Consider the following 27022-nt stretch of genomic DNA (forward strand, 5'->3'; position numbering starts at 1 on the left):
AATGGAGTTTAGCTAAAGCAAGCTATTTTTTTTATTTAGTTGTCTTTTTGTTATTCTGTGCAGTTGTCTCTTATTTTGAATACAAAGTAGAAACAACATTTTTTAATTTAAATCATATTTAATATGTAGTTATGGAATTTAAATTTCATTTATTTACACCATTTTAAGCTTCCTTTGGGAGATGTGACCACTTAATTATGTTTAAACTTAAAGCAAAGCACTAAACCCAAGAAATAAAGCTAAGCAGGGTTCACACACATAAACATCGATAAATTCTGCCAAGCCATAATGGTGCTTTAAACATTTTCACCATGAAAAGACTCTTCTGCTTCCTATCATCAGGGAACCTGATATAACATAGTGCTGCTGTGAGGGAGTACAAAGGGGGACTTGAGCCTATTCAGCGCGTCTCGAAACGCTCTCTTCCAGCAAAAAGTAAAGATTAAAACCGTTGAACAATTAAAAAACGCCGGGCCAATCAGATCTAAACAGAAAGGTACAGTGAGAATCTCACTCCGAGAGGAGAGCTGAGGCCTGAGAGAACGTGATGATTGCAATATTTCCACAGCCTGTCTGCATGGTGAGAGTCCCCCACCGGCAGGGGACAGCGTGAGACAAACAGGGACAGGGACAGATGTGAAGACTCTTGAAAGGAAACATGTTGATTTAGAGCAGAGGAAAGCTGGAGGCAGTTCTGTCTACTATAAAAGACAAACTGAAATGTGTGTCCAGCTGCCGCCCACCCAGGCAGGTACAGTTTCTGAATCACATGAATATGACTACAAATAAATTTACTTACTTTTGGTTTCATGAACTAGTTGCATTGGGGAAAAAATTATTATTCTCTTAATAGCATTAATATTTGATCAAAACTTGATTAGAGCATGTTTTGCACATACATGGCAAGTAGAGTTGGATGAGCATCTAATGTTTGTTGCTTGTTCCTCTGACTGAACGATTCACTTTTATCTCAACAAAGTCTACCCGACAACTAACCAATATGGTTGACAGGAGGACTTAGAGCAGATCCTGTTTACCTACTTAAATCTCTCGAAAAAAATTTGAATTTAGACAAATGGACAACAGGATGCGTTGTAAAACAAGTGTAAATCACATTTCAGAGACTTTATCTCTGGGAGTCAGTTAATCACGATCATTGATAAATCAATTCATTTCCTCCTTTCTGATATGATATTGAGCTGAGAGCTCCAAACATCCTGCATACGTCGATGTCATGAATCCTTGAAGCACATTTTAGGATTTGCACAATTTCAGGAATTGTGCAACATTTGAACCTGCAGCAAGAAAATCCAACCGTCTGATATTTCCTATGTTAATGGTATGACAGTTGTGACCGTCAAGTTATTATAGTGTGGCACTTTCACTGTCTTGTTTTATTTTTCTACGGTTCAGTGCGTGCTGGGTTTAAGATGGCCTATTATAACAAAAAGCAGAGTTCTTGCACACCTCAAAGTCTTAAATTTGAGTATGAAAAACGTTTTATTTCTGGGGGTTTATTTTCTTCTTTTCATTTTCTGAATGATAAAAATGGAACAAAGTGTAGTAAATGCAATGTTTTTACATTTATCTATTATTAATTGGCATGCTTTATCTTTGATTTGCCTCATCAAACCCCAATGTTGAACATTTTACCCTCTGACATATGACATGACTGAATGAATCATTTTACAAGTATTTATTGCATCCTAAGTCAGAATCAGCTACGAGACATTCTGACAAAGCAAATGTTTCTGTTCGCATGTGTTATCATCTCTAATATGACTTAGCAGTTACTGTAGGAAGCATTGAGGTGGAACCAGTTTGTCCATTGTGAACTGTGAAAATAGTTTGAGTTAATGAAAAACTATTGATCTAAGAAGAAGAATTTTCGACTTTACTGTGAAAATGCTGCAAAATGAGTGACTAAAACTGGCTAAGGGCTGAGATTATGCAATTTCTTATTTGGAATTCTTTAAGCGTCTTTTCCATTGAACAAACAGGAAATGCTGGCACTTGAAGTCGCTGCTGACCTCACAATCGCTGACAACACACAGGACAAACTGTCTTAGGTGCATCTTGGCTTATTTAACACCCACACACACAGAGGGTAAACAAATCTGCTATCATGGTCATTTTAGGCTCAGGCTGAAGCACCTCCACCGTGTACACAAGGGGTGCAAAGTTCACTTTTAAAACCAGGGAACATTCTTTTATCTGTTCTGCACGCACACTTGGTGCAGGTGCACTGATCAGTCATAGCCCACTGCAATTGAAGATGTGCATTCAGGCATGGATGTCGGCAAGATTTCCAACAATGCATGAAGGCAAAAAGTACAAGAGTGCATCACGACACAATGACATACGTGCGTGCAAAGGATACATGGGAATGCAAATTAAAGACCAGCAATGTATTCAGACAAAGCTCAGACACACATTTAAATGCAAACACCCCAGTCTGCCTTTTCTCTGCCCATGTTGTTTTGTACCTAAACTTAACTTTGTGCTAAATTTTAGCTCTTCCCAACTGTTTTTTTTTTAATATCACAAAAAAGATCTTAAAAATATGTAATTGGCAATATAATGATTAATGGTAGCAGAAGTGGAAATGAAGCAAAACGGCTTCTGGAATTGTCTCTCACATCGATCAATTAACAGAAATCATAACAAAAACGAATGTGCCAGCAGACAAAAACTCTGTTGCAGTGAAAACTGCTTCTGACGTGACACATCTTATCAGATCTGGCACTTGAGTGAGAAAATGTGCGTAAGAGTCGTTTATTGTTTTGAAGAAGCGCTGATTTCCCCACGTAAGCAGTTTTTGGCAGCCAAGAAGCTGTCATTTTATCTCGACGCTGAAATCGCCAAGATCCTGCTTTGATGAATGAGCTTCGCACCACGGTGACAGTGTGTCTGTTTTAAGCTGACACATCACGGTAACAGAAAAAGGCAAGGAAATTGCAAAAAAAAAAAAAAAAAAAAGATGCAACTGCTTGTAAATGGTGACAGAAAATGATGATTTTTTTTAGTCCTGAAAATGTGGAAAGAACATGACTCAGAGAGATAAAATGTGTCCTGCACACCAGAATGCTCATCCAGGGTTGTTCTTCTTAAATACAATGTGCAATTACTACACCCAATAAAAATATATGTGCCAGCTTGTTTGTGAGCCATTATCAATCATTCTGTCCACTAACCAAAAGTTTTTTCAGTTTATCAAATCTGAAAAAAGACATAAAACTTTCTAAGTTATTACTACTTATTCAGGCTATGCGTGGCACTGTTAAATATGTGACTAAATTGTTAAATAAATGTTTATGTTGGAGATCGTTTAAAGGAATCTGGAAAACAATTCACCAAACAAAAAATACATTTTATTAATGATTATTTAAATGTATTCCTGAAATTCCTTATTTTTTAAATTGAGCAAATATTTAGTTTGTAAAATTGTATTTGTCATATGTAAAAACATAAAGGTATTTTAATAATTATTCTCCTTTGTTGCATCACAAACCCTTATCTGTTAGCCTTGCCCTTTAAAAACACTGGACACCTCTACCATTGTTAGAATGATTCCTTTGGATTTGATCTGCAAAGCGATATTTTCTGATTTTTTATTTAGTGACAAGCTATAGCACAGATATCACACAAACATAAAATAATTATATTTAAATAATAACTAAGTAAACTGATTTAAATTTGTTAGTTCTTTAATTCTATTTTTCGTAAATGATTATTTTAAAAAAATATATTCATACAGTTTGGATTGTATTTACGTGATGTGTAATGAAATTGTGGTGAAACGAACACATACTTAAATAACTAAAAAATAATTTCTTCTTATCTGAATTATTGACATTTTAAATAGAATAATACTGAGCCCTTTAAACAGGTTGCTTCCTGTCTGCCACTTATTTGTCATTATAACTGATTCACTCACGTACTGTAAAGTAAACCAAAGTCTGTTAAGTCATTTTGAGGAACTGTGTCAAAGTTTGAGGAACTAAAACAGAATCACACCTTTTGCAGGTTCTTTAGTAACTCCCAAAATGTGCACATACACACAAATGTGCATTCACGGTTAAAATTACAGGCCGCCGTCTTTGTTTTCTTGTCTTCCTGTGATTGATTGCTGTCTTTAATGCTTGTGGGTTTTTTCGTTGTTGTTAGACTGCATTCAGAGTCTGGCTACAAAGGTGTAAAAACAACCAAATGCCTCAAGGCATCCAACAACCTTTCCAAAGTAAACATTTGCAGATTACTAGGAGTGTGAAGCGCTTGATGTTTTAAATATCATTTAATTCCAAACGTTTTTTAATCAATTTTAAAATGTGCGGCTTTTGACTTGCCATGCAACTTTTGTGTCTTGCCTGCCACCTTGTGCACAACCGTTTGTCCTGCTGCCTCAGCCGTGCAGCTCTTTAGTCGGGTCTGTCTGGCTGCTTCTCTGTCTATGTTCTCCCCGTCTGCACAGCTCACCTCCTTCTTTAACAGCCGGTATTAATATTATCCCTGTCTGTCCTCATTGTCCCTGTGCATAAAAGCCTCTCTTAGTGGTGTGCTCCAGGAAAGCCTAACCTCAGACTTTGTCTCTAGATAATTATCCTGTCTCTGACCTGTCTCGTCATATACCTAATTGGCGCCTGCCGTACGACTCCGCCTATATTTGACCCAGGTGTTGCTGTTATGCAATGGGAAAGACTCAAAAGTGTTAGGACCTTGCATGAGGCGACACAAGGAAGGAGGGATTACAGTGAAACGATGTCGGCCTTGTGGACAATGGTCTTAGATATTTGTATTTACTCTGCAAGTGTACCATGTCGGAGCTGTGTTCCAGATTAAAGGTGAACACGCAACGAGGCTGCCCGGTCATGCCCTGCTACCCTGGTGTCAGAAAGTGAAAAAAATAACTTTCCCCCCAAAGACATGAATAAACTTGTAGATTTTTGCTCAGACTAGAGTAAATTAAAAAAAAAAAATCAATCGAAGATAAGAAAACCTGCATGCATATTTGTCCGTGTGTGTTAACTAGTGAATTACATAAAGACCTTTTTTTTTTTTTGAGCACAATTGCTGATTACAAAGAAATGCTGCAAGATATGCACATTTCTTCACATCCAACGCCACTCTGTTTGCTTAAAAGAACACAATGCAACTCTGAGCCAACGCAACTGGAAATATATGTTTCTTAAAGTTTCGTTTTTATTTCCAGTCATGTTCCAGGTCTAGCACAGGCATGATGAGGCAGACAACAGACGTCAAACCAGTGTATCGCTTTTCATCGGAGCGCAGTTCACAAAGAGCTTCATATCATGAGGGTTGAGCGGAGCATGACCAAACACCAAAACAGGAAAATGCAAAAATGAGGAAGAGAAAAGACGAGGGAGAGGAGGAGGGAGGCAGGGAGGAGGGAGGGGTTTCACAGCTGTTGTTCGGCGGTGTTTCCTCTGATAGGAGATGTTGGCTGTACTCCCAGTTCTTTAGGTAAACTACCAAAAAAAACATGGTTACCTCAAGGTACAAGGGGAGGGGAAACAGGGTGACGGGGGTCATGCTAGTTTGTCAACATAAAAAATGAAATGAGCTAAGCTCTTGAAATAAATAAAATATAATTTCTGCATGGAGTTTGGCACAATCAACTAAAGAATCTAAGCACTTTTTCTTGTCAGGAAGACGTGCGCAGCGGCATACATAATTTTGTAACATCCTACCCTATTAGTTGATCTTGATCTAAAGGTGGAAAAATCTTTTACTTTATGACATCTATGTTGCATGTATACCAAGCAGGCATTGTTGCGCATGCTCAACATGATGCTTTAGAGTAATTTTTGCAGACATCTGCAAAACACGTTAGCCTCTTATCCTGGGATCAAGATGATAAGAAGAATCTAAGTCTTTAATCTGTCCCACTGGATGTCTCAATGTGTTTGTGGAAACAGGTGTGACCACCTGTTTTAGACTGTCACTGCAGGCCAAGAGTTTGCACAATTACTCCATTCTATTCCCAAGACAATTAAGATCATGGACAATGAGTGAAACGCATCAATTCCCTGAAGTGGCCGCCGGGGAAACAAACTGACGACGTTACCAAGATTCTGCAGCGCTGGCATGTAAGATTTGCAAGAAAAAAATTACAAATCAATAAATATAAAGTGCCTTACAAAAATATTCACACTCCCCAGAGAGTGGTGAATTACCACTGACCACATCATTGTAATTTAATCAAATTTTAAGTCTAAGAAAAATACAAAATAAACTAAAAAGTTTTTGTCTTCAGAGGTTTTTGTTAATAATTTTAGAAGTGCATTTGTGTTCAGCCCCTTTAATCAATGCATTACAGAACCATCTGCTGCTGCATTACAGTTGTAATTCTTCTTTGGTGTGTTTATACTAACTTTGCACGTGATTAAAATAAAAAAATGTAACCTATTCTTCTTTGTAAAATAGCTCAAGATCAGAGCCCTACACTGACCTGCTAGCAGGTGAACCTCCACCAAAATATCCTCCAGCAGCCTGCAGGTTTTCTTCCAGTACTGCCCTGTAATTGGCTGCATCAATTTTCCCATTAACTTTGACTAGCTTCCTTACCCCCTGAAGGAAAAAAAAGAAAACATCCTGACAGCACACCTGATTCTGCCACCAGTAGCATCTTAAATGCTCACTCCAAGCTGAGTGTCTAATTTGACCAGCTACATTAGTCTCAATGTGCTTCAATAAAATGTTTCACAGGAAGAATACGTCTGTGCAAGAAGGAGAGGAAAAGCTCCCCGAAATCGAATTGCATCCTAAGAGGTGCTCAGGGAAGCTTTTTCAGGTGCAAACAACACTCACAGCGCAAGAAAGTCTTTGTCTAAACCTGATATCTCCTCCTTGCGAAACATTTAAATTTGAATAGGTGGAAGTATCTTGCTAAGCTCACAGCTTCGCTTTTCTTTTTATGCTTCCTAACTGGCAGAAAAGCACAGGAAAAAAACTCTCTTCCCATTGATATGAGCTACAGTAACTTCCTTTCTCTCTGAACCACCAGAAAGAAAGTCTGAGAACAAAAACAGAAGAAAACCCCAAAAGCCCTTGTAAAAAAAAAAAACGTGGTTCAAATAACACTTTCATTCAAGCTGGCTACTCAATGGGCAATATAATGAACAAAGCTATTGAAGGGTTGTTTTGCCAACACAGTCACACAGTTTTTCGGCGTGTTTGTTGTGTAACCTCTGGTGAGAACAGGACAGCCTTGGGAGCACTCTGCCATTACAGCACATCTACACATCATTCACGGTTGGAGAGTCAGAACATTAACCACGGGTCGTCCTAATCCAAGACAATCCTCATCACTCATAGAGTGGTTGCTGAACCAGTAAGAGGTTTTTTTTTTTGTTTGTTTTCGGTTTGCCCACTTTTCCTCTTAACATCAGTTCATCAACAAAAAGACTACACCTCGTTGATATCAACTTTGGTATCAGCATAAAAACCAATCAGAACATTCAAAGTAAGGCCAATCTTTGAAATTGAAAACAAAAAGTGTGAGCATTTTGTCACATTAAAGCCAAAGTGTGGACGGACGGCGCTTGTCTGAAGCACCCCGAGTCAATATTCTTTAGCGATTCCTGCATGTTTGCCGCCCAAGGCCAGCCGCTGCTTTTGGGCCTTATAAACCAATCTGTGATCAGTCTTAAATAATTCAGTCCAGGTTTGTCCAGTGTTTATAGTGTTTACTTGCTCGTCTCAATCAGAGGCGACTTTAATGCTACATAGAGATGACTTTCTGCGAACGTGTATTCACAGTTTGAACTACTGATTGTGAAGCTCAGACCAGAGTCTTTAAAAATCTCTTAAGTTACACTCTGAGTGCTGACTGAGAAACTTCAGTCATATACTGTCTTCAGCATCCTCAGCCGGCTCTGGTCTACAGCCACATTGTTCACAAATACACCTTGTGCCAATTCCACTTTGTCCTGCTGCACATGCCTGTAAGCAATAGAAAACTTGCTAAGGGTATAATTGATAAAGTTATCAGTTATATTTTTTATATTTTTTCTTTTCTTATTTGACAACCCTGTGCTGTCCAGTACTGCCCTGGGCAGAGAGCCACTAAGGCCACACCAGAAACCACTATTGCTTGCTGCCTTCCTAGAGCAACATCCTACAGTATCATGCTGCCAACACCATGTCTTAGCATAGGGCTGATGTTTTTAGAGTTTATTTGATGTGACTTCCTAAATCACTGGTCAGTGAAGGCCACATTTATGGAGTGTTTTCCTGTCAACCGATCCGTCCACCAAAGCTACGTATCTCTGCAGGTGGTACAGAGATAATGTGTGGCAAAAGTCAAAGGCGTACAACATTTACAATGTACTGCATGTATGCAGCAATACTTGCTTTCTTTATTACTAAAGCCCCTTTTTCAGGATATTTTTACCATCTTGAGCTTTGTGCAGCACAACAACACACCTGGTATTCAAAGTGCTTAAAGCAAAACATGTTTTTTCTCTGCACTTTGAACATTTCAGACTTTTTGTAAACATTCAACACAAAAAAGCACAGCTTAGTAACCTCCTCTTCAGTATGTGCACTATTCCCTCCCACGCCACGACCTGGCATACAAGAGCAGCCTGCAGAAGAAGTATTGCTCAGATGAAAGTTAAACAAGCCTAAGGATGATGGATCAGTTTGCACTTAAAGGTCAGATGAAGCAAGTGTGTGGAACTGACATGTAAATAGGCGATGCAAGGCAAAGAGGGAAAGACTCCTGCAGCAGATGATTATTTCCTGCTGGATTCCCGTAAACGTGGGGAGAATTTAGCACTTGTGGAAAATTACTGAAAAACCGAATATGTACTGCTGACTACATGGAACCATTTTTTTCCCCTTTTTTTCATCTGTGTTATTGCTCCTCTGACATGTTACAGTTGACTTGTGATATACGTCCAGCTGTGATTGCAAAGTTTCGGTGAAGAAAGGGCGTAGATGCTGGTCTTCCTGTTTTGCTCAGGCGCTCCCACAACAAAAGATCCTCCCACTGACACACGGAAACCACTTTGACCCCAACTAACTTCAACGAATACTGAAAGGTTGCAACCTTAACTGTTACGTAAACGACTCTCTCTCTCGCTCTGACTCTCTTTCCTTCCGAGTCTTCCCGTTATGTGACACCTTACATTCAGGCTAGTAATAAATAGGTCTTTGTGTGCATTGTCGGCCCCTGAAAGACTTGTGTCAGGGATGTGGGTGGCAGCCTAGATGGAATCTGGGTACATATGAGGAAAAAAACAGTGTTAAGTAAGAGAAAAATAGTCATCCTTCCCTTCTTCTCATCAGCCTGGCTGCATTTGACTGTGTTCTGTTCCAGAAACACCAACATGCTTCGTGCAGGACTACTGTTTCGCTTAATCCCAGATTGTGGACACAACAAAGCGTGCAAACATAACGATGAATCCCTGAGTCATTCATTTCCATGACACCATACTGGAAAGAATGCAGAAGGAGGGTATTTAATGTCGCTGGTGTTAATTGTCCCTGATGGTGGTGGGATGGCACAGAGGGATGGAGAGAGAGAGAGTCTTGTCAGATCCAACCAGTTTAAACTGCTCCTTGGTGGAGAGCGAAGCAGACAGAAGTGAGGTCACGGACAGGATGCATCTTGTTATTTTCGCTGATTTGACTTGGCTGGTGCCTCCCACTCTCTTTCAGTCTCGTCTCTTTCTCTGTCAAACAGCCAGAAACAATCACAGGCTATCTGAAACGTGGCCAATAAGTTCAGATTTTCCTTCACAACATATTGCTTCCCAGAAAGAAAAAAAAAATCTCCCAGAAAGAGTAAAGCAGAGCCAGACTGAACAGGCCTACCTGTCGACAAATATTTTCTCATCTTCGCGCTGCCCAAACTCCCCTTCAATTTTTATTTTAGTTGCTCTCTTTTCTTTCTTTGCCAGTGGCCTTTCCAGGAGTACAGAAACCCAGTGCATGTGCAACAAATCTTGGAAATTTGGAACTGCTGCCGCAAAACAGGAAACTCCATTCATCAAACCCAGAGTTTGATGGTTCATGGAGATCAGCGAACCAGTTTTAATGCAGGGCATGAATACTCTAACCTTAACTCACAATGCCAGCTAAATTGTATTCAGTGTCTGCCAAGTTCCAGTATATTTTAACTGGGAAATGAGCTTTCTTGAATAATAAAAACCATAATTTATTGCCGGCTTTATGAAACAAACCCATTGCACCACAGAGCGCGCAGGTTGCCCAACATGTTCTCTCGTTTCCCAGCTTCACACCTGGGTGAGGTGCTCAGCTTGTTTACCTTTTTTATTCCTCGATCCATCAGCGTTGCACAGTTTAATGACGCTTTTTCCCAGAAGTTCTTTGGGTGCTGTTGGAGCCACACGTCACATGTGAGACGTTTGAACATAAATCCTGTTTACCTCCACTTTCAAAACATCCACTGTACATAACTGTTTATTCCACAAAGAACGCTTGTACCCATTTAACTTTGTGATGCATAACTCAATTCAAGATGGGCTGCTTGCCCAAAATTATGTTCCCCCTCTTATTACCAAACTCATTACCGTTTTAGGCATTGCACGACAGGAGGAGTCTTGTTTAGGAAAGTCAGGTCTCCCTAAATTGCCCCTCCACCCCAAGAACCTAAAGCTGTTTACTAACACAGACATTTCATCAGTGCTGGCAAACTGCAGGCGTCCTGTAACTTTGAAAGCAGAACGTGGGATTGGGGTCTGGTGTGGCAACTTTTGAGTCCTGATAAAAGATCCAAGACCCGCTGAATCTCTGAGAAGTTGTTCTTTTTGCTCAGAAATGCTAAGAGATGTGGCGTCTGCAGAGACGCCCTGATGTTACAGGAAGCCTGAGGAGGAATTTAATTTGGAGGGTGAACTGAGCCCACCAGTCAGTTCAGCTCTACTGACTTTTGCCCCTTTTAAATTGTCCATGTGCTTAATTGTGCTTTTTGTATTAATGCAAGTGGTTTAGCAGCATTTTACCGTATTGTTTTTTACTTGACTATCAGCAAAACATCACATTATTCTATAAATTAACACTCTTGGAAAGCTTGTCTGGAGTTATAAGAAGGGTTTTAAATCCTAAATCTAAATACTGCTGGTGACATGAATCATTTTCAGTTTATCTGGATGTTAAATGTTTTTCTTATTAGACTGACACATGACAGAAACTTGTGCTTCTTCTAAATAAGAATGAAAACAGGAGCATAGGATGATAACTTTCTGATCTATTTGTAACCAGCTATTGTGTACATGACGTTGTTTTTTACCAAGCAGCATAAATTATTAGCCTGGCTTCAAATTATGGCTGTCCACACATAAATTTAAACTTAAAAAGGTTTTTCTCAGGTCTACACTCTCAGTTAAATTGTGAATTGGTCTTGTGTGAATTGAAGTTTTCTTTGTAGTTCCAAGGCCAGCATGAAGCCCTGAGAAGCTGCAAAGTTTACTTATATGCTGGGTCAATATTGTCTTAGTATAGCTTGTTACTAGTTACAAGGTCATCCTCCAGGTTGATGTATGTTTCTCTGAGCCATTATTATCTTCTTCTTAATGAAGCTGCACACGTTTTTGTGGTCTTTCATGTAGTTAATCTAAACATAACCACAGTTCTTCTGTATTTGCTTTGCACTTCTCTCTCTCTCGCTCTCTCCCTTTGTGTCTGTGCATGTGCACACTGAGAGTACATCATGTACCCAAACCTGCATGTGAATAAAACCCAGGGAGAATAAGATAGGCTAATGATAGTCCTGGCTCAGACCTGCTCCACAAAAGCACCGTCTGGGTGTATTGTGTGGAGCAGGCTACTGTGGTTAAACAAAAAAGAAAGTGATGCAGTGTGAGATGAAAACACTTGGGATTATGAAACAGGCATCCAGCAGAAAGAAAAACAGATGGAGCAACATCAGAATTAATTTCAAATAAAGTCTGAGAATGCCAAGTCTTTTAACAACAAAAAGGTGTAATTGCCTAAGGATTTTCAAACATATTTTTGTTGGAGAATAATTCCTATGTTACATTAACTAGGTGCACAAAGAGTTTAAGCTTTTCAAGCAACGTACAACTTATCATATACCTGCTGAAGTGTTCAATGCTCATCAATAGCCATTTGTTTCCACTGTCTCTACGTTTGACCTTCTCTTTAAGTTAGTAAATAGTACCTAGGAAGGTCAGAACATCACAACTAACACAAAGTCAGAGAACAAGTGGGATACTCCTATTGATGAAATCAGAACATGGTGAACATTTCAGAGTCCTGCGTCCACTACGGCTACTATCGAGACATCATGCAGCAACATGCTTTGTCGTATTCAAAACTCAAACTTGAATGCATTTTTGTCAGGATTTTGTATCCATACAGCACAAAATAGTTTGCTACATGGAAAAATTATGTATCATTTTTAAAATGTTAGAGGGTTTTATTAATTTATTTTTGTATGTTTTTTTTTTTTTTTTTTTTTTTAAAACAATCTGAAAACTATGTTAAGCATTTCGTCTGAAACCCTAACAGAAAAATTCAGTCAAACAAGATGCTTAATTTATTCTCAGGAATGGAGACAAAGCAGCACACCAGACACGTCTGTCCACCAACGCCGACAGGCTTTGCAAAAAGAACATGAAGGAGGATTTCTTGATTAGTCACCTATTAGTCATGCAATACACAAAGCTGTCCTTGACGAAAGAAATGGCTTTGGAGACGAAGCCATTTCTGAAGGAAGAATGTTACAAGCATGTAGGACACGGGAAGCATGTGGAAGAAGGTGCTCTGCTCAGAAGAGGCCAAAATGAAACAATTTGGCTCACATACAAAATGTTCCAGCAGGAAAATGACCCTAAACATATGGCTATAGATAAGGTGGAATGGAACACTTGTTAGATTTTTAAATCTAAATCTGGATTTTTTGAAATCTTTTATCTTTCCGCTTCACAATAATGCGCTACTTTGGTGAGGTTTGTGGTTGCAATGTGGCAAAATGTACAAAGACTCGTGTGGTGTGAATATTTTTTGCACAATCTTGGAGGCCATCCCTTGTGCCTTATCACTTTCCAAACTAAATACAGTAAAACATCTATATAAATAGAGGCAAGATGACTACACTGACTATTTGAGTTAGGCTGCGTGCAAAGGAGAGTGTGTTGACAGGCTCTCTTATTATCTAATTAGGCACCATAGCCATGGTCCAGAAAGATAAGACAGGGAGCACCAGTCACAGCTGCTCCACCCCACCACATCACCACCTCCTGTCTGCACACTTGCATAATCCCAGAAACTGCCAACTGGAACTCAGAGAGATGTGGAGTAGAACAAAACTCAAGGAGAGAGAAAAAGCAATGTGGCAATAATGAGCGCAGGATCCAGAAGGATTTCCTCACATCATTTTTTTAAACCACAAATATATAGTTTCAGAGGGTGCACTTACAAAATCACCATGTTCATTTAGGTTCTGGACAATTGTTATGTTTTACAACAACATTCTATCACAAGCAGCATTAGGAGAACGTTCTTGGGGTTTCTTTTACACAATCAGTCCAGTAACTCATGAGAATTTCCAGCATAAATTACAAAAAGCTGTTTCATAACAATTGAAATTGCCTGTCATTCTTTTCTTCTTACATCATCCTGTGGCCATTTTATCAATGGCAATATAAAATAGCAAGTAAAATAGTCTTAAATCTTGCTCAAAATTAGACAAATACTATGAAAAACAGATATATATTTTAACACACGTTTTTCTTTGTTATTGTCAAGAAAGAAGGTGAAAAATATGGGGAATAGCAAGGCATTGGATTTTTTTAGCCAATCAAGATATTTTACATTTTAGGCAAAGGTGGACTAAAATATCCTGCACACATGCATCTTTCCATGCCTGCATATGCCATTAAGTAAAAACTAGTATTTTGTGAAGTAGGGGAAGTTTTGTGAACCTTTATAGCACTGGCAGTGAGCAGAAAACATACTTTTGGGAGCCACAGGGGAATCCTGCTCCTCAGATAACAAAGCAAAAATACCAGCGAGTCGGACTGAGTGCTCAGAAACAATGTCGCATTTTTGACATACTCGTAGCCCAATTTCCTTTGTCCTGCAATCTGATATCTTGTTCTCCTTGATGCCTCCCTTTATGTTTGGACTTGGTTGGTTGTGTCTGCTCAGGCAAGGGGAGCTGACCAGATCATATCATTTTTGGAGAGAGCTCATGATCAGCTCCTTGTCATAATTCTTAATTGCTTCTCTGCACAATCTGATCTTGAGGATGTGACTTCAATGACTAACATGGGTCATTCGTAGATTTCTAATCCTCCTCTGGTACATACAGTATCTACGCTCGGGACAAAAGAGCTTAGATGGATTCTGTTGTTGTGATGTGCTAATAATGCTTTGGGTCACCTCTGTATGATGAAGGAGTACTCAGGAGTGTTCCTGTGCTTTTAAAATGCCTCATGCCAGGTCAATGCAGAAACTAAAACGATTAAAAACAGACAGGTTCCAAGTTTATTCCTAGCATTTGGACAATATTTGGCAGAAAATCTGCCATATTCATTTGGACCACTTAAATATGATTATTTTGTTTGCGTATTCTCTGTGCCGTTTCATGCTGAGAGGATACACAAACAGATTTTTATTTCATTAAAAAGAAGAATTTATTATTTGTTTCAGCAAATGAACCTTGTCCAAGTCTTGGCTTTCATTTGAAAATGCATACTTATGTTTTTGCATTCCACAGATTTAACCTATATGTTTTTTCACGGTGCTTATATTGTGTTCTCATGGCAGTCTAACGTAGAGCTTGGAGACTTGCACTTTTTGCTCAAACTTATTTTGGTTTGATTGGGGGTCCTAAACTGTCAAGAGTCAGTTGGTGCAAATGGGGATCTGAGCCAAAATGAACTGGAATAAATTGTAATACAAACATTTGAGACAACAATATACGAATCTGTTAAAATATAGATGAAAAGTTATTGCTATAACTCATTTAAGAAAATCTTATATAGAAATTCTGCAATTTTTGTGGTGTTTCCATCACCTATTGACTGAATAACCTGCATTCCTTTGGTGACAATAATGTAGCGAGTCTGCAATTACACCATACTATTATTATGTCTATGCAGAAGAAAAATGCGTTTAGTGATATTGAGACAAATAATCTAACAAAGTTCATGGAGAAAAAGAATAGCTCTCTGTGATATATCTAATATTTGTAATGTTGCTAAGAGCAACTGAGCACAAAGTGGCAGCAGTGTCGTTTAAGAAAGAGTTTTACAGCCCAGATTGCATGAACTTGTGGTTCAGGGTGTGTCTGTACATTTTATACGTTGAGACACACACAGACGCACACACACATTCATTTCTGTTTGCATAACAGGATCATAATAATGGCTTCCATTGTCTGTGTTTGTGCAGGTTTAAGAAGTAAAATGAGAAGTAAAATGTATGCTTTCTTCATGTTTTGTCTTTGGTCTAACAAGCATTTTCTTACAGACAGTAGGCCGGATCGCCTGGTGTCTGAGGCCCTTAACAGTCTGACGCAGTTATAAACTAGAACACCAACTATGTGAAGGTGGTTCCAAGAATCGTCTAGCAATGCACCAAGAACATTCCCATGCTATTCACAAAGTCACAGCACAAGGCAATAAAAGCCCAATTAAAAAATAATTATTGTGCATTCATTTTTTACCAGGTCCTCCAGTAAACAAAATGGTCCAGTATGTGTTTCAAAGGCAAACAAATCCAAGCTAAATTGTTAAAATAGTCTTTTATGCTGGATGGTGATCCCTGACCACCTCTTGTTATTGTAGAGGAAACTCTGGAAAGCGAGAAGAAAAAAAAAACTTTTCATGAAGACTTCCTCTCTCTTTCGCACTCTGTTTGATTTATACCACAAACATCAGCACTCTGCCTATATCTTACCTCAGCTCACTATCAACAGCACCCTATTTTTAGTTAGTCCGGACTATGTTTTGTCTTCTTTCCAGCCTCCTGTCTGACAGCCTGACTCTTACTGAAGCTTTAACTCTCCATTCTGGCATTGCTCCTCATGGCCTTTATTTGTCAGAGTCATGAATCTATTACATTCCCCCTGACATTTTTGGCCTTATTGCCCTCTGCAACTGTGTTTCAAACACGGATGCTCCAACAGCTCAGACTTTTCTTCAAAAAAAAATAAAGTGTAATAAAAAGAGAAACAGACCAGAGTGTGCCTGCACTTTGTTATAGGCATCGACTCAAAAGCCAGGTGTCATTAAAGACTCCATTTTAGGCTTTAATGCCTCGGCCCAGAGTGTGACTAAATCTGCTTTTTATTGGCTGAAGGTGCCTTTTATTCTCAGCCAATACCCAATGCACAAAATGAAACTAGCTGTGTGCCATGCAGGACCAGGAAAAGAGCAGATTTATTATTTAATTTTTTTTTACGGATTCTGTATCCTGGGGGATAGAGACATTTCACAGTCTGTCGGAAAAAAAGAGCCCATCAAACATCTGCACTTTACATCACGATGCATTTAAGGGGGTGAGAGTTAAAAATTGAGGCTATGTGACCTCATGTGAGCAACTGAAATGAGACGGATGCAGTTATGTCAATTCAAAAGGAGCAGAATTTATGCACAAACGCACATGTTGTGAGGTAGTGGTGGTATTTTAAAATACCTCATGTATTATTTTACATGGTTTTCTTATTACTATTTAAATCAATAATAGGATTGTATGCATTTAGGGGATTTCTGCCATTTCATGGGTCTACTGAGAGTACATCAAAAATACATAATTTGTATGCAATTTTGTATTTTCTCAAAAGAATATAGATATATAATTCTTCAAGCACATTTTTTTTAAGAAAATATTTACATTAGATAATTAGGAATGGACCAATATGATCATTTGGGCCAAAATTGTTATCCTTTAATAATATTGCTTTTTTTGGTCAGTAATCGTTATTTAACTATAATATACATGTTTACTTACATGGAAACAACCTGGATTTTGATACGGTCACCAGTGTTACTTAACTCAGATAATAATGTGAAGGAAAACAAAAAAAATAAAAAAAAATTACTAACTGATTAGTTATCTATTTTATAGTTGAATTTCTGTTATTGGTGTATTATTATTGCTTATATCACAAATAAATGAGTAATAGACAATATGAATGCAATTTGATTTAGTAATTCATAAGTATTTGGATGATTTTATGCATCCACCCACTAATCATTATAGTTTTTTATTTAGACCTTTGTGAAACACACTTTTCATCTTTGCTTTACGAGTAATAAATTGTCTTTGTGGTTTGTTTTTCATAAGAAAGCACAGATCAAGATCCGTAATTAGGAAACTTTTATGGCTTATGATGATGTTTTGCCTCTAATGTGGGCAGCGCAGGGATAGCTAATAACAGTTCTGGGAACAGCCTTTCTCCTTCCAGATCGTGTATTGTGCCGTGTCTTTGCAGGATTTCAGATTCCATCGTTCTTGCACAAGAATGCCTTTGTAACATTGGAAAAGGGATTTGATTTTTTTTTGTTTTTTTATGTTATAGGCGGCGCAATGATTTTGTTCGGATCTCTGGGCTTGTTTCAGCACGCAATCCATTTGGTTTGTTAACTCGCGTGTCAGAAAATACATTTTGCATTAAATGGTAAGGATTTGGAAAGTGAACTCCAGACTGTTTTGAGTTGTTCCATATTAATATGATCTGCATAGGAAGGCACTTAAGAGATGGTGTTTCATCCTGAGATGTTAATACAGAAACTAATCTCACGTAAAGCAGCTACATTGCACAAAAGCATGGGTGAAACTGAGTGCACATTGAGCCCTGCTTCAGTTTTCCATGTGTCTGTTTCACCATTCATGCAAATCGTGCCTCTTTAAAGCTAAGGAGCTGTAGTCAGGTCAAGTTTCACTGATAAGAGGCACATTTTCAGGTGTGACTTCTTTATAAATTAACCAAATTGGTCACTATCTGGGCACACCTTGGATTAAGAAGGAATTTACAGCGTCTGCTGCGTATTTATGGTGATGTAAAAGCAATAAGGAAGTCTTGATGACGGAAGATTTTATTAAAATTTCACCAGAGATTAGATGCAGTGTAATTTCAGAATGCCACAGATTTTTTCCAAGTGAACTGATATGAATTATTTGCCTCCTTCTTTATTTGCACACCTGATAAAGATGTATTAGAAAACCTTGGAATAAAGGAATATTTACTGAAAACAGCACAATCTCACTTGGAAAGATTTGCTCTCTCTAAGCTGTGGAAATTGTTTTGAACTCCCTCTTCACCAGGCATGGTGGCGAGATTAGCTGACGTTCTCGTCCAGGCTTGCTTATTACAGTTGTTCCAGTTGTTTTAAGCTCTTTAATTATTTCCTCGTCTATAGAAAGAGGCAAGTTTAGGCAAGTAAGCGCTCCTTGCAGTCGTATTCTTATATTGGAGAAGTTCGACACACATAAACTCGAGATAAACTGGCCAACAATTTTCCATACAATACGGTTTTGATTTTGCTGAAAAACAAAACAGAAACTAAGGAAAGTGACTGTCTCTGTCCCACTTCCGCTGTTTTCTGCGCAATTTTCAACAGTGTTACTGTCTGTAATTTCCAACGCTCTCTTAAAGAATTATTAGCCGTTTATCACAATTTTCCCAACGGACCTGGAAAATGAAGTCTGCGGGCAAGATCTGGGAGATTAAGGTTAAATCTCATCCTTACGTGAATTATGCAACGTTTGCCTGCTCTGCTCATTATTATTTCAAACCCATCACTACCAAACAATCTCACACATAGCTGAGGATTTCACTCCTTAAAGTCATTAAGTTTCAGACAGGAACATGAAATTCTTCATACTTTTGCGTTGCGTAATTTGTTTGTTACCGACATTTGTCCTATTGTCTGTTAGTGCTGTGTGAAGGGAGCAAATTCCTGTTCAGAGAGTTCATGGGGAGGTTTTTATGAGGTCTTTGACACACTGTGCTGCTGTTATGGAAGTTTTCACTCCTTTGTGTTTTGACTGTTATTTGGCTCTTTTCCTAAACATGAAGTCTCATGATCAGTCATTGTACTGTATGTGTTCACAACTCTTCAAGTTTGTCACATGATGGCACTTTTGAGAGTGAAAATGAGACAAAAGCGGCCCCCCATTGCAGTCACCTGTAGTCGCCTCTAGATAAATGATTAATATTGTTTAGTTCATTTCTGTTGAATCGCAAATCCTGGTACCGATCTCGACTTTTTGGCTTTGCCTCAAACAACAATCACGCCGATAAGTCCTCCTGGAAACTTCCTGTAAGTGTTGTTTCATTTATATTGGAAGATTTTCTGACTGCTGCAACTATGGTGTTTTCATGCAAATACAAACATTATGCAGGCTGTGCTAAAGAATAACTATAATTATCACTATTGACTCCATCAGCAGGACTCCAAAAGAAACAGTAATAGCAATACTTGTGCAGCCCCATCAGGCGAAGATTCCAATAAATGGCTTTATGTCCTCTGCATGGTCTGTATTCATGCAAAATACATCATGAGCCAAAGAGATTAGAGCAGTCGTACAGTACAGGAAAGCAAAGGCTGGTTAAAGTTTAACTAGTATGGGTAATCTGCATCATTGTAGCTCCTATTCAGAGAACATAATTGATGTGGTAATGCCTCCAAACAACTGAAAAATTTAACAGTAACTTCATTTTCCAGAGTGAAGCCAAAAGGTTTAATAAAAATAAACAGTTTTATAGATTTTTTTTTTTTATCCAAATAGTCGGTACGTACAAAATGGGGATCGTTTGACTTCTTAATATGATGAAAAGACGGCAGTGAATTTACAATTATGATCTTTTATTTAGTTTTTGTATTTTCACACAAATACAAATAATTTATTTATATTTTATTGTTCTGGTAATTATATGTAATAACTGAGGAACAGCAATAAAATATCAGCCTCTCTGATAACAATGAAACAGTGACGGTAAATGTTAAAGAAAATACAAGATTATGTGAACGTAAGTATTTACAATGAGAAAACAAAAGCTGAGATAAATATTAAGAATGTCCTCAAGATTACTGTAAAATTAAATCAATAAAAATGTATCTTTCATTGGTCAAGAATCGACCTTGATGCTTCTGTGTTTCGCATGCTGTGTACGAACGTTGTTAAATGGGATTTTATTTTCCAGTATATGTATTGATTTTCCTCTCTGAAATGACATCAGCCCGACTTTAACCCAGGAAATTAAACAACACTGAAAACTGCAGCTCTTTAGAAAAAAACTGAAGCAACATTGCAAATTAAACCTTAAATCGCTAAGACTTAATAGGTTCTGGTCCTTCTCAAAAATTCAATTATGAGGTTTAAAAAGATGTGTTTTAAAAAAAACACATTTCGACTGAAAGTGTCAAACCATAAAAGAATTATTTTAATAAAGTTATGGGAAGAAATTGGTTTCTCACAATGAACTTTACTCCCCTCCCCCCCATTGGTCCAACAAATTGATTTATTTTTAGGTAATGCAAACAATAGTCATTGCATGTAAAGTCAGGAAGTTCAAAAACAAAATCACGGATCACAGAGTAAAATCCCAGATTTGTCAGAGTTGCGCACGTTTGATTGCACATGTCAGAACATGCACGAATTTGAGAAGATCTGCAAGTATACTGAAATGATTTAGTTTAAAAGTTGGATCTTTTTACATCGCTGTTTTAGATGTCATATAACTGTTTTCAATAAAATTTGAACTTTAAAAATACATTTTAGCTTAGTTTTCATTGATGATTTTATGCACACTTCTACAGGTGATAAGGCAAACTTCTTCATGAATACTCTTTAAGAACCATAAAGAATCGTTTTCAGTTCAAATCAGAATTTGGTATTGTGAGAACAGACCTTCTAGATTCAGTCGCTGACTTATTAAGTATGTCTTAATCAGATCAGGAGATTAAACATACCTGTGAAAGAAGAGTAGAATGGACAACATAGTCTGGTCGATGTTGCTGCTGCAGATGCCCTCATTGAGGAGAAAGCAGGGGTCCCTCACCACCGACTCCAGGGAGTCCTGCCTCATGATGTTGTTCAGCTTGTCTGTGTTCAGGTTCTGGTACATCAGCTGGCTGCGGAGCTGACGGAAGTGGTTCACGCTGGGGCTGGTGGGGCTCGGTGGCAGGGCCCCCGCTGTGCCATGGCTTCGACTCGGACTGCTGGACAGGGAGTCATCGCACCCATTGGCCAGGTCCAGGCAGCAGCTGCAGCAGTCCAGGCCTATGGGCGAGCGGCAGTCTTCGTCTGACATCTTCGTGGGCAGGTGAGTGAGGAAAAGGGAGCAGGTGCAGGAATGACAGAGACTGACGTGAGGACAAAGTGGAAGAAGTTCAGGGATAGTCTAGTGTGTCATCCTGTCCCCACGCCTGGGCCAGTGAGGCTAAAGCGTCAGGTTGAGCTCCTCCTGAGAAGTCGCCACGCACTCTGCCTGCTTCTGTCAATGAGTCTCCCCTCCTGAGGAAGTCCTGTGTTGCAGCTTTTTCGTTCCGAGCCGACGTTGCTGCACTGTTTTGCTACAGTGGCAGGAAAATAGAGTTCTATGCAAACATTCTCTCGCATCGATTCAGCGGGAGTCCGCTTGTAAGCAAAACCCAGAAGCTGCTTGCTGCTTATCACTGTTTTCCCTGAACTTTTTTTTTTTTTTTTTTTAGTTGCCGTGCCTAGAGACACGGAGGAGGGAGCAAAAGAGGAGGGAAGGACACACAGAGGGAGTGGAAAGACCTGTGATTGGTAAAAAGCATCACTGTTTGCAGAAACTGATCCCTCCTTCTTTCTCCTTCAGATTACCAGAGCGAGAACAGGAGACTGAGAGGGAGGGAACCTTGCTGAGCATGCTTGAAACATGTGCAGCTGTCTAAGCTCCACCTTACCCTGCTGACAGCCCAAGGAGTTGCCAGAGAGAGAAGGTTTTGCAGCGACTCTAAACTATGATAAGATGTGCTAAGTTGTGAAAAATAAAAGCACGCAAGGGTTGCCTCAGCTAAAGTTGGCACATTTAATTGAAAAGGCCTGCTTCTCGTTAGGACTTTACACAGTTCAGGGCCTTGCAAAAAAATTAAAATAAAAAATTCTCTGTTGCAGTTTCTCCTATTTTGTCATGTTGCTGTCACTCAAATAAACGTCTTTAGAGCACAAAGTGTGATCTAAACAATTTCTTTGTAGAGCTCATTGTACTGTTAGGATTTTTGTGCTGCTGGAAGGAAAACCTCTGACCTCAATCTTAGATTTTTTTGCAGCACTCCATCAATCTTACAATCAACTGTGGCCAGCTTCTAGTTTCCTGCTAAGCATCTCCACAATATGATGCTCCTACCACAGTAGAGACGATGAGATCATGGCACATAGAGAAAAAAGTTCAGTTTTAGTCTCATCTGACCAATAAATGTAAAAAAAAGTTCAAGACTATAGAGTTTTAAATTGAGCATCTGAACAAGTTTGTGCATTTATTTTGTATTTGATGGTAACTGATGGTCTTTATCTACATGATTTCAAGGCAGAATGTGACATTAATGAGCTTATTTGCCAAAATAGATTTAGTGTGTATGTTCTTTTCTTTGTTTTGTGTGTGTGTGCGTGCGTGCGTGTGTGTGTGTGTGCGTGCGTGTGCACGTGTGTGTGCGTGTGTGTGTGTCAGTGAGAGCAGGAGACTGTGTGTTCTCAACTTGCACATAGCCATAATCTTATCAGGCCCCCAAACTGTGTTTGATAGCAGTTTTGTCGATTTCCATATCTCTTTTAAAGCTGTGCAGCTGTGTGTGTGTCGTGTTCATGCCCTGCAGAAACATGCTTCACAAGCTTTTGTACAAACCAGAACAGTGTCATTACAACCGCGCCGATGCGCCGGGATGATGGCACTGCTGACCTCGGCCGCTGACCAACGAGTGTACTGCATGCTGTCAACAGATGGATGGTCACGCAAGAACACGGCAACAAGATAATTGTACTCCCATGCGTCAGGCGGTTTCTGCTGCAGAAAAAATATATATCACAGCACATATTGTAGGGGAGCAGGGGGATCAATTTAGCAGAGAAAATGACTGACTATTGCTTTATTGAGTGTGTAATGATGTCCTCAGGCAGCAAGGCTGCTACAGTTTGGTTGGGTGAGAGCAGAATGGCAGTCTAATCTGGGTGTAGACTGCCATCTAGTGGGAAATAGGAAGCATTGAGGAATTGCTTTAAGATTAACCATCTGCTTCTACTCTTTCTAGTCTAGCTGCAGGCTGAGTGATTCTGCGTGTGGTACCTCAGATTTGGCTAAACAACTCAACGCTGTAGATTTTATTGTATGTAGCTTCACAGCTTTTGGATGTTTTCAAGTAAATGATTCTAACTGCTATTTGAAGAAGGAGTTTTCAGTTTAGCAGTCAATTTTGCATTCTGTGTTTCGCACCAGAATACAGTTCATACGTCTTCATTTTGCACAAAATTTGAATTAGCAGAAGTTGTCAAATAGATTCAAGCATCATTAGCTAAGCCATAAAGGCACAGAATTACATTGGGAAATATTTTTTGTTAATTGCCGCAGTATTGGATTTCTTTCATAAATTGTACAATACTTTACTACTGAACCCTTCTTCTAAAAGCAATGCTGAACATTTCTGTATTCAGTGACTGCTTGTATGCATCATCTCAGTGAAAATGTGATGGGTCCTCTGGTTGTGATCTGGTTTTCTATATGTTTTTGGGATGAAATGGAGAGCGTTTCTGCTGACCATTCACACTGCTATCAGCAAGAAATCCATTCTTTTCACAGCGATTTTCATCAGGGCCCTTGTAAAAAGATCAGTCACCCTACTGGAAGGCAGTGTTAAAAGAAAAATATACAGAAAACACTCAGAACAAAACTGACATCCAAGTATTGTTCAGCATGTAAACAAAGAAAAAATATTTTATTCTGCACACATTGCATGAAAGAAGAAAATACAAACACTTGACTGGCCTGGTTTCAGTCCTAACATGTTCTCATTCGAGAGTGTGAGGAGAATTGTGAAATGAAAAATGCAAGAAAATGATTCAACGTGGCTACACACTTAAGAAAGTCTTTGAAGAAGGAACGGGGTAAAATAACATCAGGCAGGCTTTGCTGTGTTGGATCTTCAGTCAATCTTTTGTTTATGTGTTGTGGGAAGTAACTTTGACAATGACAAGAGGTGAAAGTTTTACTGTCTTATTTTTTGTGGCTATATGCTTGCAGGACAGGTAAGCAAGTCTAGACATTCACCATTTGATTGGTTAATTATGAGACAAGACTGTAGACATGACTTTAGACACAATATGATTTTAAATTGTGTGTGTAAGGCTGTTTGTCTTGTTTGTCTCTATGTCACCCTGTAATGAACTGGCAACCTGTCCAGGGTTTTAAATCAGAGGTATTTTTTTTTTTTTTTTTTTAATAGAATTTATTCATTTCATTTAAAACAAAACAGATGCTATTCATACAAAAAGAATATACAAAACACAAATAAAATGAAAGGTAGCAGAAGAAGAATAAAATTCTTATTAATATCTGCCCCTTTTTCCAAAATAAACAAATTCAAACAATGATAATTTTCAATTAATAAAACATAACAAAAGAAAAAAGAAAACATCAACTCCTTCTTGTACAACAATTGTTATGATTGCACATTATACAATTGTATACGTCTTCAACAACTTAACTTTTATCATTCTCTTAAATATATCTTTCGAGCCAGCATTTTTATAATCACTTTCCAGATTATTCCACAATCTTATGCCTTGTACTGATGTACATCGGTCCTTCAAATTTGTTCGAATCTTGGGCTTTACAAACATTTCTATACCCTTAAGATTGTAATTACTTACTCTCTTAACGAAGTATAATTGCATATTAAGAGGTAATAAACTTTTATGAGCTTTATACATAACCTGCAAAATATTGTAATCAACCAACTCATAAAATTTCAATAATTTCAACTGACAAATAAAGCATTTGATGGGTGATTATAATGTTTTCTGGTGATACATCTTATTGCTCGTTTCTGTAAAATATAAATGGGATTTGTAATTGTTTTACATGCTTTCCCCAGACTTCAATACAGTAAGTCAGGTGTGGAGCAATTATTGCGTTATATAACATAAATAAAGCTTTGTCATGAAATAAATCCCTTACTTTGTACAATACTGCCATGGATTTGGCTATTTTTGTTTTTAAATAATTTACATGGGGTTTCCATGTCAGCTTTTCATCAATGATAACACCCAAGAACTTAACCTCATTGACCCTACAGATCTCAACATCATCGACTTCAAAAGGAAGATCGATAGCTTTATGTCTTTTACTAAAAAGCATATAATTCGACTTATTCAAATTTAATGATAATTTATTTAATTTAAACCAAGTTTGTATCTTAATAAATTCTGTTTGTATCATCTCCATCATTTGTTTTATGTCTTTTCCTAAACAGAAAAAGGTAGTATCATCTGCAAATAACACACATTTAAGAAGCCCTGACACATTTACTAAATCATTCAGATATAAAAGAAACAACTTTGGCCCAAGTACAGAACCCTGAGGAACCCCACATGTAATGTTGCGGAGTTCAGATCTTGCATCATTCACCTGCACAAACTGCTTCCTATTTTCCAGATAACTAGATACCCACTGTAAAGCTGTACCTCTTATGCCATATCTATTTAACTTTTCCAGAAGAATGGTGTGGTTAATGGTATCAAAGGCCTTCTTCAAATCAACAAAAACACTAACACAATACTGTTTTTGATCAACAGCTTCTGTTATTTGTTCAATCAAGTCCATGATAGCCATTGATGTAGAATTTCCAGACTTAAACCCATATTGATTGCTACTTAATATATTGTGTTTATCAATAAATAAATTTAATCTATTTACAAATAATTTTTCCAAAATCTTTGAGAACTGTGGTAACAAAGAAATTGGCCGATAATTTGCAAACAAATTTTTTTCTCCATTTTTGTAGATAGGGATTACCTTGGCTATCTTCATGCCGTCTGGAAATACACCATTTTGAAATGATAAATTACAAATATATGTAAATGGCTCAATAACATAATCCATTATATCCTTTACAACCCTCATATCCATGTTCACCCAGTCTTTTGATCTTTTGCTTGCAAGATTGTTTACAATAATCTTTATTTCTTTTTTGTCAGTTCCATCAAGAAAAATACTGTTGGTGCAACCCGTGATTGTATGACTCAAATTTGTATCTATTTTTGGTATTTTAGCTGCAAGACTAGGACCAACATTCACAAAATAATGATTAAATTCATTTACAATTTCGTTCAGATCATGTATTTCATTGTCTTCCTTTACAAAGTGCTGTGGAATGCCTGCATATTTTTTATGGTTTTTCAGAACACCATTCATTATTTTCCATGTTGCCCTCATATCACCATTACTTCTATTTAATAAATCACTATAATATTTCTTTTTATGCTGTCTTATGATAAGAACTAACTTGTTTTTATACTTCTTATATTTGTCCTCCGATTCTTTTGTTCTTAATTTCAAGAAACATGAATATAAGTAATTCTTTTTTTTACAAGCATTTTTTAAGCCTTTTGTCATCCATGGTTTGTTGACAGTATTGTTTTTTGTATAATTGTTTTTTACACAATTTTTTCCATACAAATCTTCTACAATATTCATAAACACATCATATGCTTTGTTCACATCATCAACATATACATTCTTCCAGTTCTGTTTTTTTAAATCGTCTTTTAAGTTATCCAAAGCTTTTCTTGATGTGTCTATTTTTTTTTCCTTGATTTTAATGTCTTTTGTACTACTTTGAACATCTTTATAAATTGTAAAAATTGGTAAGTGATCACTTACATCAGTAATCAAAATACCACTCATTATCTCTCTGTTTGTTATATTTGTAAAAATATTATCAATTACTGTAGCATTGTGGGATGTGATTCTTGTGGGTCTTGATATCATTGGATAAAGATTTAAACTGTGCATTAAGTTTATAAATGTAACAATATGTTT

General features: G+C 37.9%; 1 protein-coding gene across 1 annotated transcript in view; it reads right to left on the reverse strand.

The window, feature by feature from the left end:
- Positions 1 to 21651, reverse strand: part of tsc22d3 (TSC22 domain family, member 3) — a 43385-nt gene extending 21734 nt beyond the window's left edge. The window contains exon 1 of the mRNA XM_008420364.3: positions 20937 to 21651. Coding sequence (XP_008418586.1) covers positions 20937 to 21277 — 341 coding nt within the window. The 5' untranslated portion in view covers positions 21278 to 21651. The remainder of the gene's footprint in view (positions 1 to 20936) is intronic.
- Positions 21652 to 27022: the final 5371 nt, after the last annotated feature.

Source organism: Poecilia reticulata, chromosome 10, assembly GCF_904066995.2.
Source record: "Poecilia reticulata chromosome 10, P_reticulata-male-v2, whole genome shotgun sequence".
NCBI lineage: Eukaryota > Metazoa > Chordata > Actinopteri > Cyprinodontiformes > Poeciliidae > Poecilia > Poecilia reticulata.